The sequence below is a fragment of the Microtus pennsylvanicus genome, chromosome 21 (genome assembly GCF_037038515.1).
Source record: "Microtus pennsylvanicus isolate mMicPen1 chromosome 21, mMicPen1.hap1, whole genome shotgun sequence".
Lineage (NCBI taxonomy): Eukaryota > Metazoa > Chordata > Mammalia > Rodentia > Cricetidae > Microtus > Microtus pennsylvanicus.
The window spans coordinates 17,666,193-17,679,232 of NC_134599.1; the positions used below are offsets into that span (position 1 = coordinate 17,666,193).

A 13,040-nucleotide genomic window follows, 5' to 3' on the forward strand; every position below is an offset into this window, starting at 1 on the left:
GAAAAGTTTAACTGGGCGTGTGTGCACACACTTACAATCCCAGCACTCCGGATTCTGAGGCAGTACTGTGAGTGTGAGGTCACAGAACAAGACCCAGGCTGACCTGAGCTACATGGCAAAACCACACCTCAAACACACACACACACACACACACACACACACACACACACACACACACACACACAGAGAGAGAGAGAGAGAGAGAGAGAGAGAGAGAGAGAGAGAGAGAGAGAGAGAGAGAGATAAGAGAGATAAATAACCACAGAGGACAAACTACAGGCCCTGGTCTCACTGGAAAAGTTCCAGAGTGCTATCAGAGATTAAAGGCCAAAGGTCTCAGATATTGTGGGCCCCAAAAGCTATAACATAATGCCCAACCTTGTTCAAGACTGGGGAATCTCAATACCTTAAGCCTAAAGGCTGTTAATAAGGAACCACTAATGGTTAGGAACCCAACTTTCTAGACCGGCACCAAAGCTCAGCATTTGTGATTGTACCTAAGGTTTCCTGCATGAGGCAGTAACCTGCCATTGCTTGCAGCCATGCCTACGGCTCATCGCCGCTGAGCTAGGAAATGCTGAGTCCGAGCCCCGCACCTACCAGGGATTCCAACCTGGGTACAGCAAGAGGCCCTCAACCAGCTGATGGCTCACAATGCCAACAGGACCTCCACCCCCTCCGCACTGTCACGCTGCCTGCCTTTGATTCGAATGCTTACTCACAGTACTGGGTTAGTGTTTAATGTCTGGGAGGGCAAAACTGGTGCTGCCATCACTGGGAAGCCGGCGGGCATGGCCAGTGAGAGAACGCAATTACCATCCTCCTCCACCAACGTGAAAGGCAGCAGGTGCTAGCCAACCGTGACTCTCAGTGTGCCCCACACACATTGGAATGGGGGCAGAAATGGCCACCCACTCAGGGTTCCCTATACATTCTGATGGAGGAGGATTCTCGCAAACTAAAAGTAAAGGGGAAAAAAACCAAGTAGGCAACAATCCTACTTGAAGTGTATTACAGCCAAGAAATTTCTTTTTTTTTTTCCCTCCCCAAAACAGGGTTTCTCTGTGTAGCCCTGGTTGTCCTGGAATTCACTTTGTAGACCAAGCTGGCCTCGAACTCAGAGATTCACCTACCTCTGCCTCCTGAGTGCTGGGATTAAAAGTGTGTGCCACCAAATTTCATTTTTTTTAAATATTTCTTTATTTATTATGTATACAATATTCTGTCCGTGTGTATGACTGCAGGCCAGAAGAGGGCACCAGACCCCATTACAGATGGTTGTGAGCCACCATATGATTGCTGGGAATTGAACTCAGAACCTTTGGAAGAGCAGGCAATGCTCTTAACCTCTGAGCCATCTCTACAGCCCCAAATTTCATTTTTAAGAAACAATAAAGAACTTAATGTCTGTTCAACTTTTTCCTAGTCCCGTTCTCGGCATGCCTTAGCCTTGATTACAAGCTGGTTTACTGGTTTGGCAATGGTACTCAGTGGTAGAGTGCTTGCCTAATATGTGAGGCCCACTGCAAAACAACTAGACATACTGCTTTTTTCTCACACCTTATTAGAGTAACATGTATAATCCAGTGGAAAAAAAATATTCAAAGTTACTACAAATTGAGTAATCTGGAGGCAAAATATATGGCTTTTCTTTTGTTCTATTCTGTACAATTGGAACAACCTTCTGGCCTCTGTTTCAGAGTTGTTAGGGTGTACCAGTGATGCCCAAGTGCTTTGAGACCTGGTGGTGGTGGTGTGTGTTAGGGTACTGCGACTGAAGCCGGAGCCTCCACATTTGAGGCTGAGTACTGTAATCCAGCCAAGGACCACAAAACTTATGAGACATTATTTTTATCACTGTATTATTATTTTGGTGCTGGGGCTAATATTAAACCCAGGGTTTCATGTATATGAAACATTAATGCTTGATCACTAACTTATACCTCATTCGTTTCATTTATTTAAATTAATTCCTTAACAAAACAAAACAAGGTCTCATATTGTAACACATGCTGGCCTCAAACTTACAGCAGGCCTTATTTTTATTTAAAAAAAAAAGAATAAAGCCATTATATCTTTTACCAACTTCCGTGGGATATTTTGTTCATTTTTATGACTTCAATAACTTTTATTGACGTTATTAACTTTATTCGTTCTTTAACTTACTAGCTATTGCACTTACCTGACACATTCTTCCTTCTGACTAAATAAAACAGGAGCTACAAGAATTAAGTTCTTTCCAGGTTATATTACAAAGGTAACTTTTTTTTTTAGTGTGAATTAATATTTTCTAAGATTATTATTCTGAAGGGTAATATGTTTGATTTTGAGGGTGTGAGATGCAGATGTTCACCTATTGGGAGCAAGGCCCTAGGTTCAGTCTCCATACGGGTAGAGATGGGGGATGGGGAGAAAAGAGACACTGGTAGGAAGGCCAACGAGGTCAAATTCAACGGGTGGCGTGGCAGACAAACCACACTCACTCCTGTGGCACTCTGGGAAGAGGGGAGCAGCCAGGCCAATGTAAGGCAGTCTCTGGTCACTCTGGGCTGCTTGGAGCATAAAAGCCTCCTTGAGTGAGATTCAGAAAAGAGGAGACAGGAGAGTGGTTCAATTCCAAAGGCATTTTGTTGAACACTTTCCTCTTTTTAGGCATCTTCAAAGTGTGTGGGAAGCTGACCTAGTCCTATGAATCACAGGACTCAAGGAAATCTATTCTATGCTTGCCTGGCTTTAATTTAACCACCTTAAGCCACATCATTTAGCATGATCTGTGTAATAACCGAAGGAAAGGCATTTTCTCCAGGTAAGCTGGTTTCATCTGAGAAGTTAAATGATACAATTTACTGGATTTCAGAGGTGAATATGATTTTGGTGTTAGTCTAATGCCTTCCTTTTAAAATAGAGAACTGGCGGTCTAGCAAGATGGCTCAAAGGGTAAAGGCGCTGGCTGCCACGCCTGACACACACCGAGTTAGATTCCCCAGGATCCACACGGTGGGAGAAGGAAGCCAACTGTGGAAAGTTGGCCTCTGGCTTCCCCATGTTCCCTCCTGCTAACAAATAAATACACTATTGAAAAGAAGAAAATAAAAAACCGGGACAAAGTGAGATTGAATTGTTGAGGATCCCTCAGCAAGATGTCAAAGTATAGTGAAGGTTCTACATTGTCTCTGTCTAAGATGTTCTTGTTTAAGTTGGGAGCTTAACCCCAGGCCCTGGCATCCATCCCAGTCCCCTGGCCTGGGAGCTGCGTTGCTCTGGACTCCAAATCCCAGCATGCCAGGTCCTGACCACTCTCGGGGTATTTAAGTGGGCTCCCAGAGAAGGAACACGTGGTCCTAGGTTTGCATGTGCTCCCTGCTTTTTTTTTTTTTTGTCTCCCCTGCCATGCACTTAATTAAACATGGGCGTTTTAATTTGGTTTAATCTGACCTAACTGGATTTCTTTGCACCAGCGGAGCGGCTCACATTAGGACAGTTCTCAGGCGTTATAATTGATTTAAAGTTGCAACAGCCTTCTACAAAGGAGAGCAGCAAACTGCAACTGCTTACCTTTTTGAAATTAAAGAGGATCAGGGTTTCTTCTCAGCACCCATGTCCTGCAGCTCACGACTAGATGCCTCTGGCCTCCTCAGGCGCCTATACTCATGTACACTTACCTTACACATAATTAAAGATAACAAAAAAGTCTTTAAGTTGCTCTTTAAAACATATTTACTAAATTGCTTTTGAGGCAGGAGGATCATGAATTTAAGGTCAATCTTGGCTAAAGTGATCCTTCTGCCTCAGCTTTCCTGCAAACTGGGATTGCAGATCACCACACTCAGGTCTGGGGTAAAGAAAGCATTTCTTAAGAAAAAAAAAGCTGGGGGGCTGGAGAGATGGCTCAGTGGTTAAGAGCACTGACTGTTCTTCCAGAGGTCCAGGGTTCAATTCCCAGCACCCACATGGCAGCTTACAACTGTCTAAAGATCCAGTTGCAGGGGATCTGACACCTTCACACCAATGCACATAAAATAAAGTTAAATAAACCATAAAAAAAAATCTGGGTAGTGGTGGCATAGAACCTTAATCCTAGCACTTGGGACGCAGAGGCAGGTGGATCTCTGTGAATTCAAGGCAGCCTGGTCTACAAAGCAAGTTCCAGGACAGCCAGAGTGACACACAGAGAAACCCTGTCTTGAAAACCACACCCCCCCAAAAAAAGTGGAGGGATGCTACATTGAGTTTGCTGCCTTATGAAGTAGTTAAGAAGTGCAGTTTATGTAGTCTTATTAGTTTGCACGGATGTCACTTTTTTAAAAATCAAATTTTAGTTAATGTGTATGAGTGTGTGTTCCCCGTGCATGCAGTGCTCTTGGGAGCCAGAAGAGGGCATCATATCTGCTGGAAGTGGAGCCACAGACAGTTGTGAGTCACCAAATGGGTGCTGGGAATTGAACTCAGGTCCTCTGGAAAAGCAGCCAATGCTTTTAAAGGCTGAGTCATCTCTCCGGCCCTATCATGTCACTTTTTAATGAAGTTTGTATTTCTCATGGAATAGTACAAGGCTTATATTAAAAACACCACCTGATGGCAAGATTCCTTTCTTTTTGTCTGACTTATATTTTCTAGGAGAAATACAGGGCAAATATTTTTATCTTTTTTTAAAAATTCATTTATTATGCATACAACATTCAATCCATGTATGCTTGCATGCCAGAAGAGGGCACCAGATCTCATTATAGATGGCTGTAAGCCACCATGTGGTTGCTGGGAATTGAACTCAGGACCTCTGGAAGAGCAGTTAGTGCTTTTAACCTCTGAGCCATCTCTCCAGCCCCAGATTTTTATCTTTTATGCATCATGTCACTAAGAATTGCACACTTTTGAGCTGGATGTGGTGGTTCACACTACAGTCCTAGCACTTAAGAGACTGAGATGATATTTGAGGTTAGTCTAGGCTGTACAGTGAGTTCCAGACTACCTGGGACGACAGTATGAGATCCTGTCTCAAAAAATGACAACCCCATCCATGCAACCCCCCCTAGACTTTAGGGAGGATATAGCCAAAAATTGTGCTTGGCGCATCTTAGGTTCTAGTAAGTATTTGTTAAGTGAATGACCTTAAGGAATATAAAAAGAGATTTCAAATTAATTGCCCTTATTTCAGGAACTTGGGAAACTGGCAGACTCACTGAGGTAGTGATTTTAATAGGACTATATTTCTAGTTGGGTTGACCATTTCTAACCAAACAAGTGTCTCTGGACAGGTAATGAAATCTGAATTTCTTTTTGCTGGTACTGAGGATAAGCAACTCCTGGCTTTGTGCTAGGGGAAGTGGGGGAAATTCCCCTCATCACAATGTTAGTGGGTTGGCGATAATGTATGCAAAGTTCTCGGCAGGTAGGGCACTCAATAAAGAGTAGCAATTATTATTAAACATTTCCTATTATTAGATACATAGTAACCACTGATGACCTACTCTTTTTACAATGCACTGGGAACTAGTTGTGTAAAAACACCAGTCCTTACAAACAGTTAAGGCTCCATCGAAACCGAGATTAATGGTTTTATGGGAGATAGTGGAGATTTAAGCAATTGGAATTCGCACGGAATTGAACCAGTGCAATTTTGACGACGCAGTCCAAAGTTCACAAGCAACACCGACCAGAGGGGGATTGACTCCGATGGCTTTTTAAGTCCCTTTATTGGACCGCTCCCAGTCTCCCGTTCGCCCAGCATCATCAACTCAGGCTCCAGAGGCTCCAGGAGCTCGTAGCCCGCCGCGGCAGGCACCCGGCCCTGCCCTTCCTCCCGCGCTTCCTCGCACGCACTCACCCAGACCACAAGCTTATAAGGGAATCCCCACACAGTCACCCCGAGGGTCCTAGACCAGAGACAAGAGCAAAGGCTGCTGGGAAGGTGACCTTTCACCTCTCCTCTTACTTCAGTTCACCTAATTTGACTCCAGCAAATGAATCGACGAAGACAGTGGGAGGGCGGGACTTGGCATTGGCCAGCCCGTGCCGATTGGATAGAATCGGTCCTGGAGGCGGGCCGTGAGAAGGGCGGTGTCCGTACCGGGTGGGCGGGAGCCGCGGGGGGCTGCGCTTGCGCCTTGGGTCGGCTACGCGTGCGCGGTGGGAGGAGCGCGCCTCTACCTTCTTTACCAGCCCAGGCTTTCCCAGCCCTGCACGGTGCCGTGCGCTGCTCGTGTTTCATCTCCCGGTCGCGGAGAGTCGCTGCCGCTGCGGAGTGGGCGTTCTGTTTTCGGGTCGTCATGGCTGGCTACGAATACGTGAGCCCGGAGCAGCTGGCCGGCTTTGACAAGTACAAGGTAGAGCGGGAGGGCGGGCGGCCTCCCCTCTGCCCCTCGCCCCGGCCGCGCCCTGGCGGCTGAGGGGCCGGCGCGGTCCGTGTCACCTTGTGCCTGCCGCGTGGCGCGCCGGCGGGCGTTGTTGCGGAGATCCTAGGGGAGCTCGCGGTCAGGGAGCGTGGGATCATCCTAGCCCCGCCGCCCGAGCTCCGCACCCCTCGGGAGACTGCCTTTTCCTTAGAGCACCCGGAGAGAGTGAGATAATTCCTTTCTCTCCTTTTCCTTGATACTTGTCAGGGCTGCACTTTTTCAGCCTCTTCTAGAGAGGGGGCTGTTCCCTTCTGTGTCCTTTTGTTGGGCTTCGTTTGAATGAACTTCCCATCTGCCTGTCAGTGCTTCCAACTTCGGAGATCCGGATGGTCCCGTGGCAGATGCTGCGGGAGGGGAAGTGACTTTTCCAGGCCTTGATGCAGATGCGCCCCACCCTGCCCCTGGAAAGAGGCTTCCACTGTGGTTCGTGGCGCGGGCGCTGGCGTGGTGCTTGAGACATTATGCACTGGAAGGAACTGTGTAGTGCAAAGAGCGCGCGGGCTTTCGAGTACATAGAAACCCGATGCCAAAGTCAAGTTTCTGTTTGTTGAAACCCCATTCAGCCTCTCCTTTAGGCTCGTAGCCCAAGTGTGAGTTTCTGTCGTGCTCAGCGGATTGTAAAGGGTTGAAAAGTGTCTGACACGTAATGACCCCCAGGAAATAATGATGGTTTTTCACCCTGATTTAGCACTCCCACCAGGGAGCTACTGGTCATCTTGCCATCTTCGCCTGAAATAATGGGCTTTAGTGTTTCATCTTTGCTATGCCTTCCTGAGGGCAACCTGTTCCTTTATGAAATTAATGTGCTTGTCGAATGGACTAGAACGTCCAAATGATGAGGCGTGGCTGAAGCGCAGGGCTTGCTTACACTGCACAGTTGGCAACTAGCAAGCATTTGTTCAATGAATGAATATTTGGGGGTGGGAATCTTAATTTTGTTTAACTGGACTCCGAGGAGCTTTAGAAGGCCCAAGGGTATCCCTCTTTGAAGCAGCATTGGACTATACCATTCTGAATTGAGGTGGTGACTTGTCTTACTGTACCTGGGGAGAAGTTCCAGAGCCTAACTTTGGTTGGGGCCTTATAACTTGTGCTGCGGAAGGCTTTTAATGCCTCCTGTTGTGTCGTTAGCTCCCGCTCTTTCAGTATCTATGCTGCACTCTATAAAGATTGACAGCTAAAATGTTTTCTTCTTACTAGAACCTGACATTTAGAGCGAGTTTTTATTTTTATTTTTGAGTTTTTTGAGACAGGGTTTCTCTGTAGCTTTGGAGCCTGTCCTGGAACTAGCTCTTGTAGACCAGGCTGGCCTCAAACTCACAGAGCCTCCACTACCTCTGCCTCCCAAGTGCTGGGATTAAAGGCATGCACCACCACAGCCCAGCCTAGAGCAAGTTTTTATAAAAAAGCAATTGTATTTATTTAGTGAACCCTGTTTTCCTTACCGCCTTCTCTAGGGTTATATTTTCCGCTAGACAGGAGTCCTGCTTTATCAGACATTTCAGTGTGGTTTTCAGTGGAGATCCCCTCCTCCCTTATCTAATTCAGTTCCTGTATCCGACAGTAGGTTTCCTATCGTCCTGGAAAACAAAGGTCAGTTTAGCAAGTGCCCCAGCGTTCATTCACCAAAATAGTTTGTTGATGTCCTTTTATTTATGATGAGGCTTTTTTGGGAGAGGGAGGGCCCCAAAATTAAATACGAATTTATTACCTTATCATTCTTTTAGTAGAAGGTTCTTTGCGCAATACCATACCACATTTATATTAATAAAAGAATGAATCAGAGGTACCGAAAGGAAAAAAAAATTCATGTGTTCAGTTTTGTTGGCCTGTGAATTGTACACAGAAATCTTGTCTTTCTCATCCCTTTCTCATTGTGTGCTCTTCAGAGAGCACATGCTTCACAGCTTCATGAGCTAAAACACGACCCCCAAATGTGCAGTCACCACACTTAGAGAGGTTTTTATTCTCTGCTGTGACCTTTTCTAATCCAGCCAAAAGATACAGAGGGGAAAAAATGATACTTCTAGAACAGCTGGTGGAAAAAAATTGCTTTTGAACCAGTTGAATTTCTTTATCGTCCCTAGAGGCGCATCTGAGAGCCACATGTGGAAACCTGGCGCTTGCACAGATCTCAGCCAAGAGAGGTGCACACAGGAGGTAGTTAGGTTTCTGTGGCCAGAAAGGGGTGGTTTTCAGTACAGGCGAAGCCTGGCCTGGATTCTGCTTTATGTACTCTCTGAGTACTCGCGTCTTCTGGCAGAGTGTTTCACACAGTCCTGTTCGGCAGTTAGTTTCATACTTAGTTGAAAATCTGCTTTCTATGTTAGGACAGGAGCTCTAGGCGGGTGGGGCTGGTGGCTGTCATGTTCAACATGATCAGTGTCTCCACAGCATCCTGAGCCACAGAGCTGCCCAGTAAATACTGAAGGAATGAAAATGGACAGAAAAGGAAGAATTTTAAATATGGCAAAGGGAGCTGTACATGTGGGTACCGGAAGGCTTCTTTTGAATTTTCACCTTGAATATGAATGTGCCAATTTGAGAGTGCCGTTGTTCCTAAGAGCAGCCTCAGACATTGTGGTGAAATATTCCACCTTTGTGAGACTCACACGCCTTTCTACTCACTCCTTCCCCTTTCCTCCTGTTCAGATGAGATGGACACTTACTGCCGAGGGACTCTATACCTTCATGGGTTATCTGTTGTTTGCTTAGTAGACCTGTGGCAGGCCCCGTTTTAATTTATAGTGTTGCAGCTGGTGTCACATTGTATCCTTGCGCTTTAGGGGGGGAATGAGCTAAATTTTGTTTAGTTTCAAGAGTAGAATTTCAGGGGTTGGCTCCTGCTAGTTGATAATTAATTAACGTGACCGATGACAACAGCCTGATACAGGGCTGTAGTTATTGTGAATTTATTACTATTACAGTGAAGAAGTTCTAAAGAGAAACTGTCTTTGCTTCCTGATAGCAAAGCCAGAGAACCAGAATCCAAACTGGCCTTCGGTCTTCCTGGGCCATACCGTGTAATTTTATTTATTCGGCAGGCATTCACTCATCAGGTACAGCACCGGCGTTTACAATTTCAACTAAGCTGAAATTCCTCACATCAAAGAGCCCAGTCGGGCGGCATAGGGGCAAGTAAACAACCCTTTATTAAACAGTGAGTACAGATCCTAAGTTGTAGGTGCTGTGGGGAAGGACAGAGGCAGCACGCACTGATAGTGTGAGAGTGGGTGTTAGACCTGACGAAGACTTCAGAGGTGATGGAGGTGAAGGCAGGGGCAGTCTAGAAAGAGGAAAACTGAGTAGAGAGAGTGTAAAAGTGGAAAGGCACCCTGTCAGATAAGGGCCAGGAGATGCGGGATGGTGGAGAGGTTTTCTGAGAACCACAAAATAAGGTGTTTGAGTATAATGGTGGCATGGCAGATGAAACTGGCAAGGAAGGCCGGCTCCTGACAGAGCGGGAGTAATTTTGTTCTGTGGGTTAGTGTCTGGGGCCCATATTTATTGGCATTAGAATCACTTGGTGTCAGGGCAGTGATTACCCCCCACCAAGTGATTCTGATGCCAATAAATAACTACATCCCTACCTAAGAAGTGTTGAAGGCCTGGATATTACAGGAATAGAGGGAATAGAGATTGTCTGTGTCCCAGTGTGCCTTAAGCTCATGATCTCTTCCCTTGGTGTCCAGAGTGTTGAGATGACAGGTCTGCAGCACTGTGTCCCCCAAGAGAGCAGAGATCTATCTTCCTCCCTCCCTCCTTCCCTCCCTCCCTCTCTCCTTTTCTCCTTGACAGTCTTGCTCTAGCCTAGCTAACCTCCAACTGCTGATCTTCCTGCCTCAGCCTGCCTAGTTCTGGGATTACAGGCATGAGCTACCACACCTAGCAAGGGTGACGAGATTCTAAAAATACAGGTCACAGTTGGAAAGCTCATACTGAATTTATCTAGCAGATGCATTTAATTTGTTCTTACTTTGTTTTAAAAAGTAATCTTTCCCTCAAAAGTCCAGATTTCCAGATGTTTTTGAAAAATCAGAACATTGGGCAACACCATCCTTGAACTTCCTCTTTTATTCAGCCTTGGGGTTAACTTCTTTTTAAAAAGGTATATGGCTGGGTGTGATTGCACACGCCTGTAATCCCAGCACCAGAGAGGCAGAGGCAGATGAGTTCCTGTGAGTTCGAGGCCAGCCTGATCTACGTAGTGATCCAGGCTAACCAAGGATACATAATGAGACTGTCTTAAAAAAGGGGGAGGGGAGTAGATGACTGGGTGAGGAGGAACGTGCTTCTATGACTGACATTTTTGAGGAGGTGACAGGAAGACCGCGGGCAGCTTCAATGCACAGCAAGTTTCTGGCCATCCTAGAGACTATGAAACAGTCTTAAACAGCAAGAAGAAAGTGGGAAAAAAAACCCAAATCATAAATAAATCAATAGAGTATGTGCTCTCCAGTTTGTCATGTCCCTGCTGGCCCACACATCGCATATAGGTCTTCTTTGTTCATTTGACCTTTTCCATCCCTGATTTAAGATTGACAGAACATGGTAACTGGATGAGTAGCTGGGGGTGGTGCCGGGAGTTGGGTAGGGGCACATAAAAGGTAAGGAGAAGCCAGGGTGACTCAGGATCTGGTAGGTAGGTGGACTAGGTTGAGGGAGGTAGCTGTCATGTGAGGCAGGGTTTTGTGAAGCACTGTATTATACTGCTTTAAAATTATTTTTTTAAGTTCCTTTATTATTATTTTTGTGTGTAATGGGGTCTCTTGTAGACCAATCTGATTTCAAAGTCTTATGTGGACAAGGATGTCCCAGAACACCTGGTCTTTGTCCCTGTCCCTCCCAAGTGCTGTGATGACAGGCCCTATGACTTTATAATAACCTTTTGGGGAGGGCATTTTTTTGTTGGATGAGGGCACATGAATAAGTATAGTTTGTGAACTTAGAAATGAAAACAAAATTAATTGTTCTAAAGAACGCTCAAGCCTATAATCTGGGCACATGCCTATCATCTCAGCACTTTGAGGCTGAAACTGGCAGATTAGCAAGAATTTGAGGCCAGCTTAGGCTACATAGCAAGACCTTGTCTCAAAAGAACAAAAAGAAACAAAACACCATCGTTTGTAAACGAGTGGTCCTCTGTTAGAGACAGTTTCTGTAATTTCAAAGACTAGGATGCTTCCTGAATCTCAGTAGAAATAGTATGAGAAATTATTGATCTTTTGATTTTTGATTACTGTGACTGCAGACTGTCTGCAGTATCATCTTAGATGCAAATATGGCAATACCTAGATGTCAACTGTTACTCAAGAATAACTCATCATCAGTGGGACCTTAGTTGCCTTGATGAGATTATTTCTAGTATGTGCATTAATAAGCCTTGGAAATACTGTAGGGGTTTTAGGTAAAGATAAACAGTTGCCAGGTGTGCTGATGCATCCGTGTAATTCCAGCACTCAGAAGGCTGAGGCTGGAATTCAAAACCACCCAGGCAGCATAGCAAGACCATGTCTCCAATTCACTCATTCCTTTTCCCTTCTCTCTCTCTCTCCCTCCCTCCCTTCCTCCCTCCCTCCTTTCTTCCCTTTCAAATGTCTCTTGAAGAACTCTATTCTGCAAGTAGAAGAGAAAGGCATCTATCAGAAGGAGCAGAAGGAGGGTGGGTGGGGAGGTTCTGTCGGTCAGGGGAGAGATTCAGCAGGAGTGGGAGAAAGTTCTCATGTTCAGGTGCTGTGTGGAGGGAACACCCAGGCCTTCCTTCCACTTGTAATGCAGTGGACTGAGATTTGACACCAGGGGTTGGATCTAGAGTTTGTGTTCTTCACGATATGCTGCCTCTTAAACCTAGGAATGAAGTGTAAGCTATTCCTTGTTGGTACTGGCTGTGTTTTGTACGCAGGATGTAAGACTGGAATAATAGCCTTTAGTAAATGCTTAGTTGGATATGTGTCTAGTGGTTTGCAGATGAGAAAATGTACAGTGGGAACCAAAGCGGCACAGGTGGGTGTGTTGCTGGTTGTGCACAGTTGAGTCTTGTAGTCCCCTTGTCTGCTTGGGATATATTCCAGGACATTCAGTGAATACCTCAACCCTGAGATAACACAACTTTGTCATGTAATTTTGCTGCAGAGACAAGCAAACCTATGGCAAAGTTTCATTTGTAATTTAGGTACAGCAAGGGGTTGATAACAGCAATATACGTTAATAAAAGTTCTGGTAACATGGCTTCTCTTGATCTCTGTCAAAATACTCACTCTAGCCTTCTTGTGATCACATAACACACAGTGCCTAGTGGTGAGCTGAGGGACATAGGAGTTGGGGAGTATCATCTTTGAGTATAAGCAATGTGATCCCACAGTACCCGACCCCTAAACCTTGGCCCCTACCCAATGACTAGTGGGTGGTAGTGTGTGGTGTGGATGTGCAGACTAAAGGGAGAGCCCACATCCCTACCTCACTGGGCAGGAACTGAAGACACAGAAAGTGAAGCTGGATAAAAAGGGACGACGTTTTTGCTCACAGGTCTGAGAATGAAGATACTTTTATTAAATAGTTTGGGACTAATATTTAAGTACAAGTATGCACATTCTATTGTGTGGTCCTTAACAGACAATCCAATCGCTCTAGCTTTTCTCATCTGTGAAA

The 13,040-nt window shown here is 45.5% G+C and overlaps 1 protein-coding gene across 1 annotated transcript in view; it reads left to right on the forward strand.

Annotated features, from left to right (window-relative positions):
* The first annotated feature begins 6,121 nt into the window (after window positions 1-6,121).
* The window catches only part of Selenoi (selenoprotein I), a 35,836-nt gene continuing 28,917 nt past the window's right edge, over window positions 6,122-13,040 (forward strand). Inside the window, exon 1 of the mRNA XM_075955799.1 lies at window positions 6,122-6,323. Within this exon, the coding sequence (XP_075811914.1) occupies window positions 6,267-6,323 (57 nt within the window). The 5' untranslated portion in view covers window positions 6,122-6,266. The remainder of the gene's footprint in view (window positions 6,324-13,040) is intronic.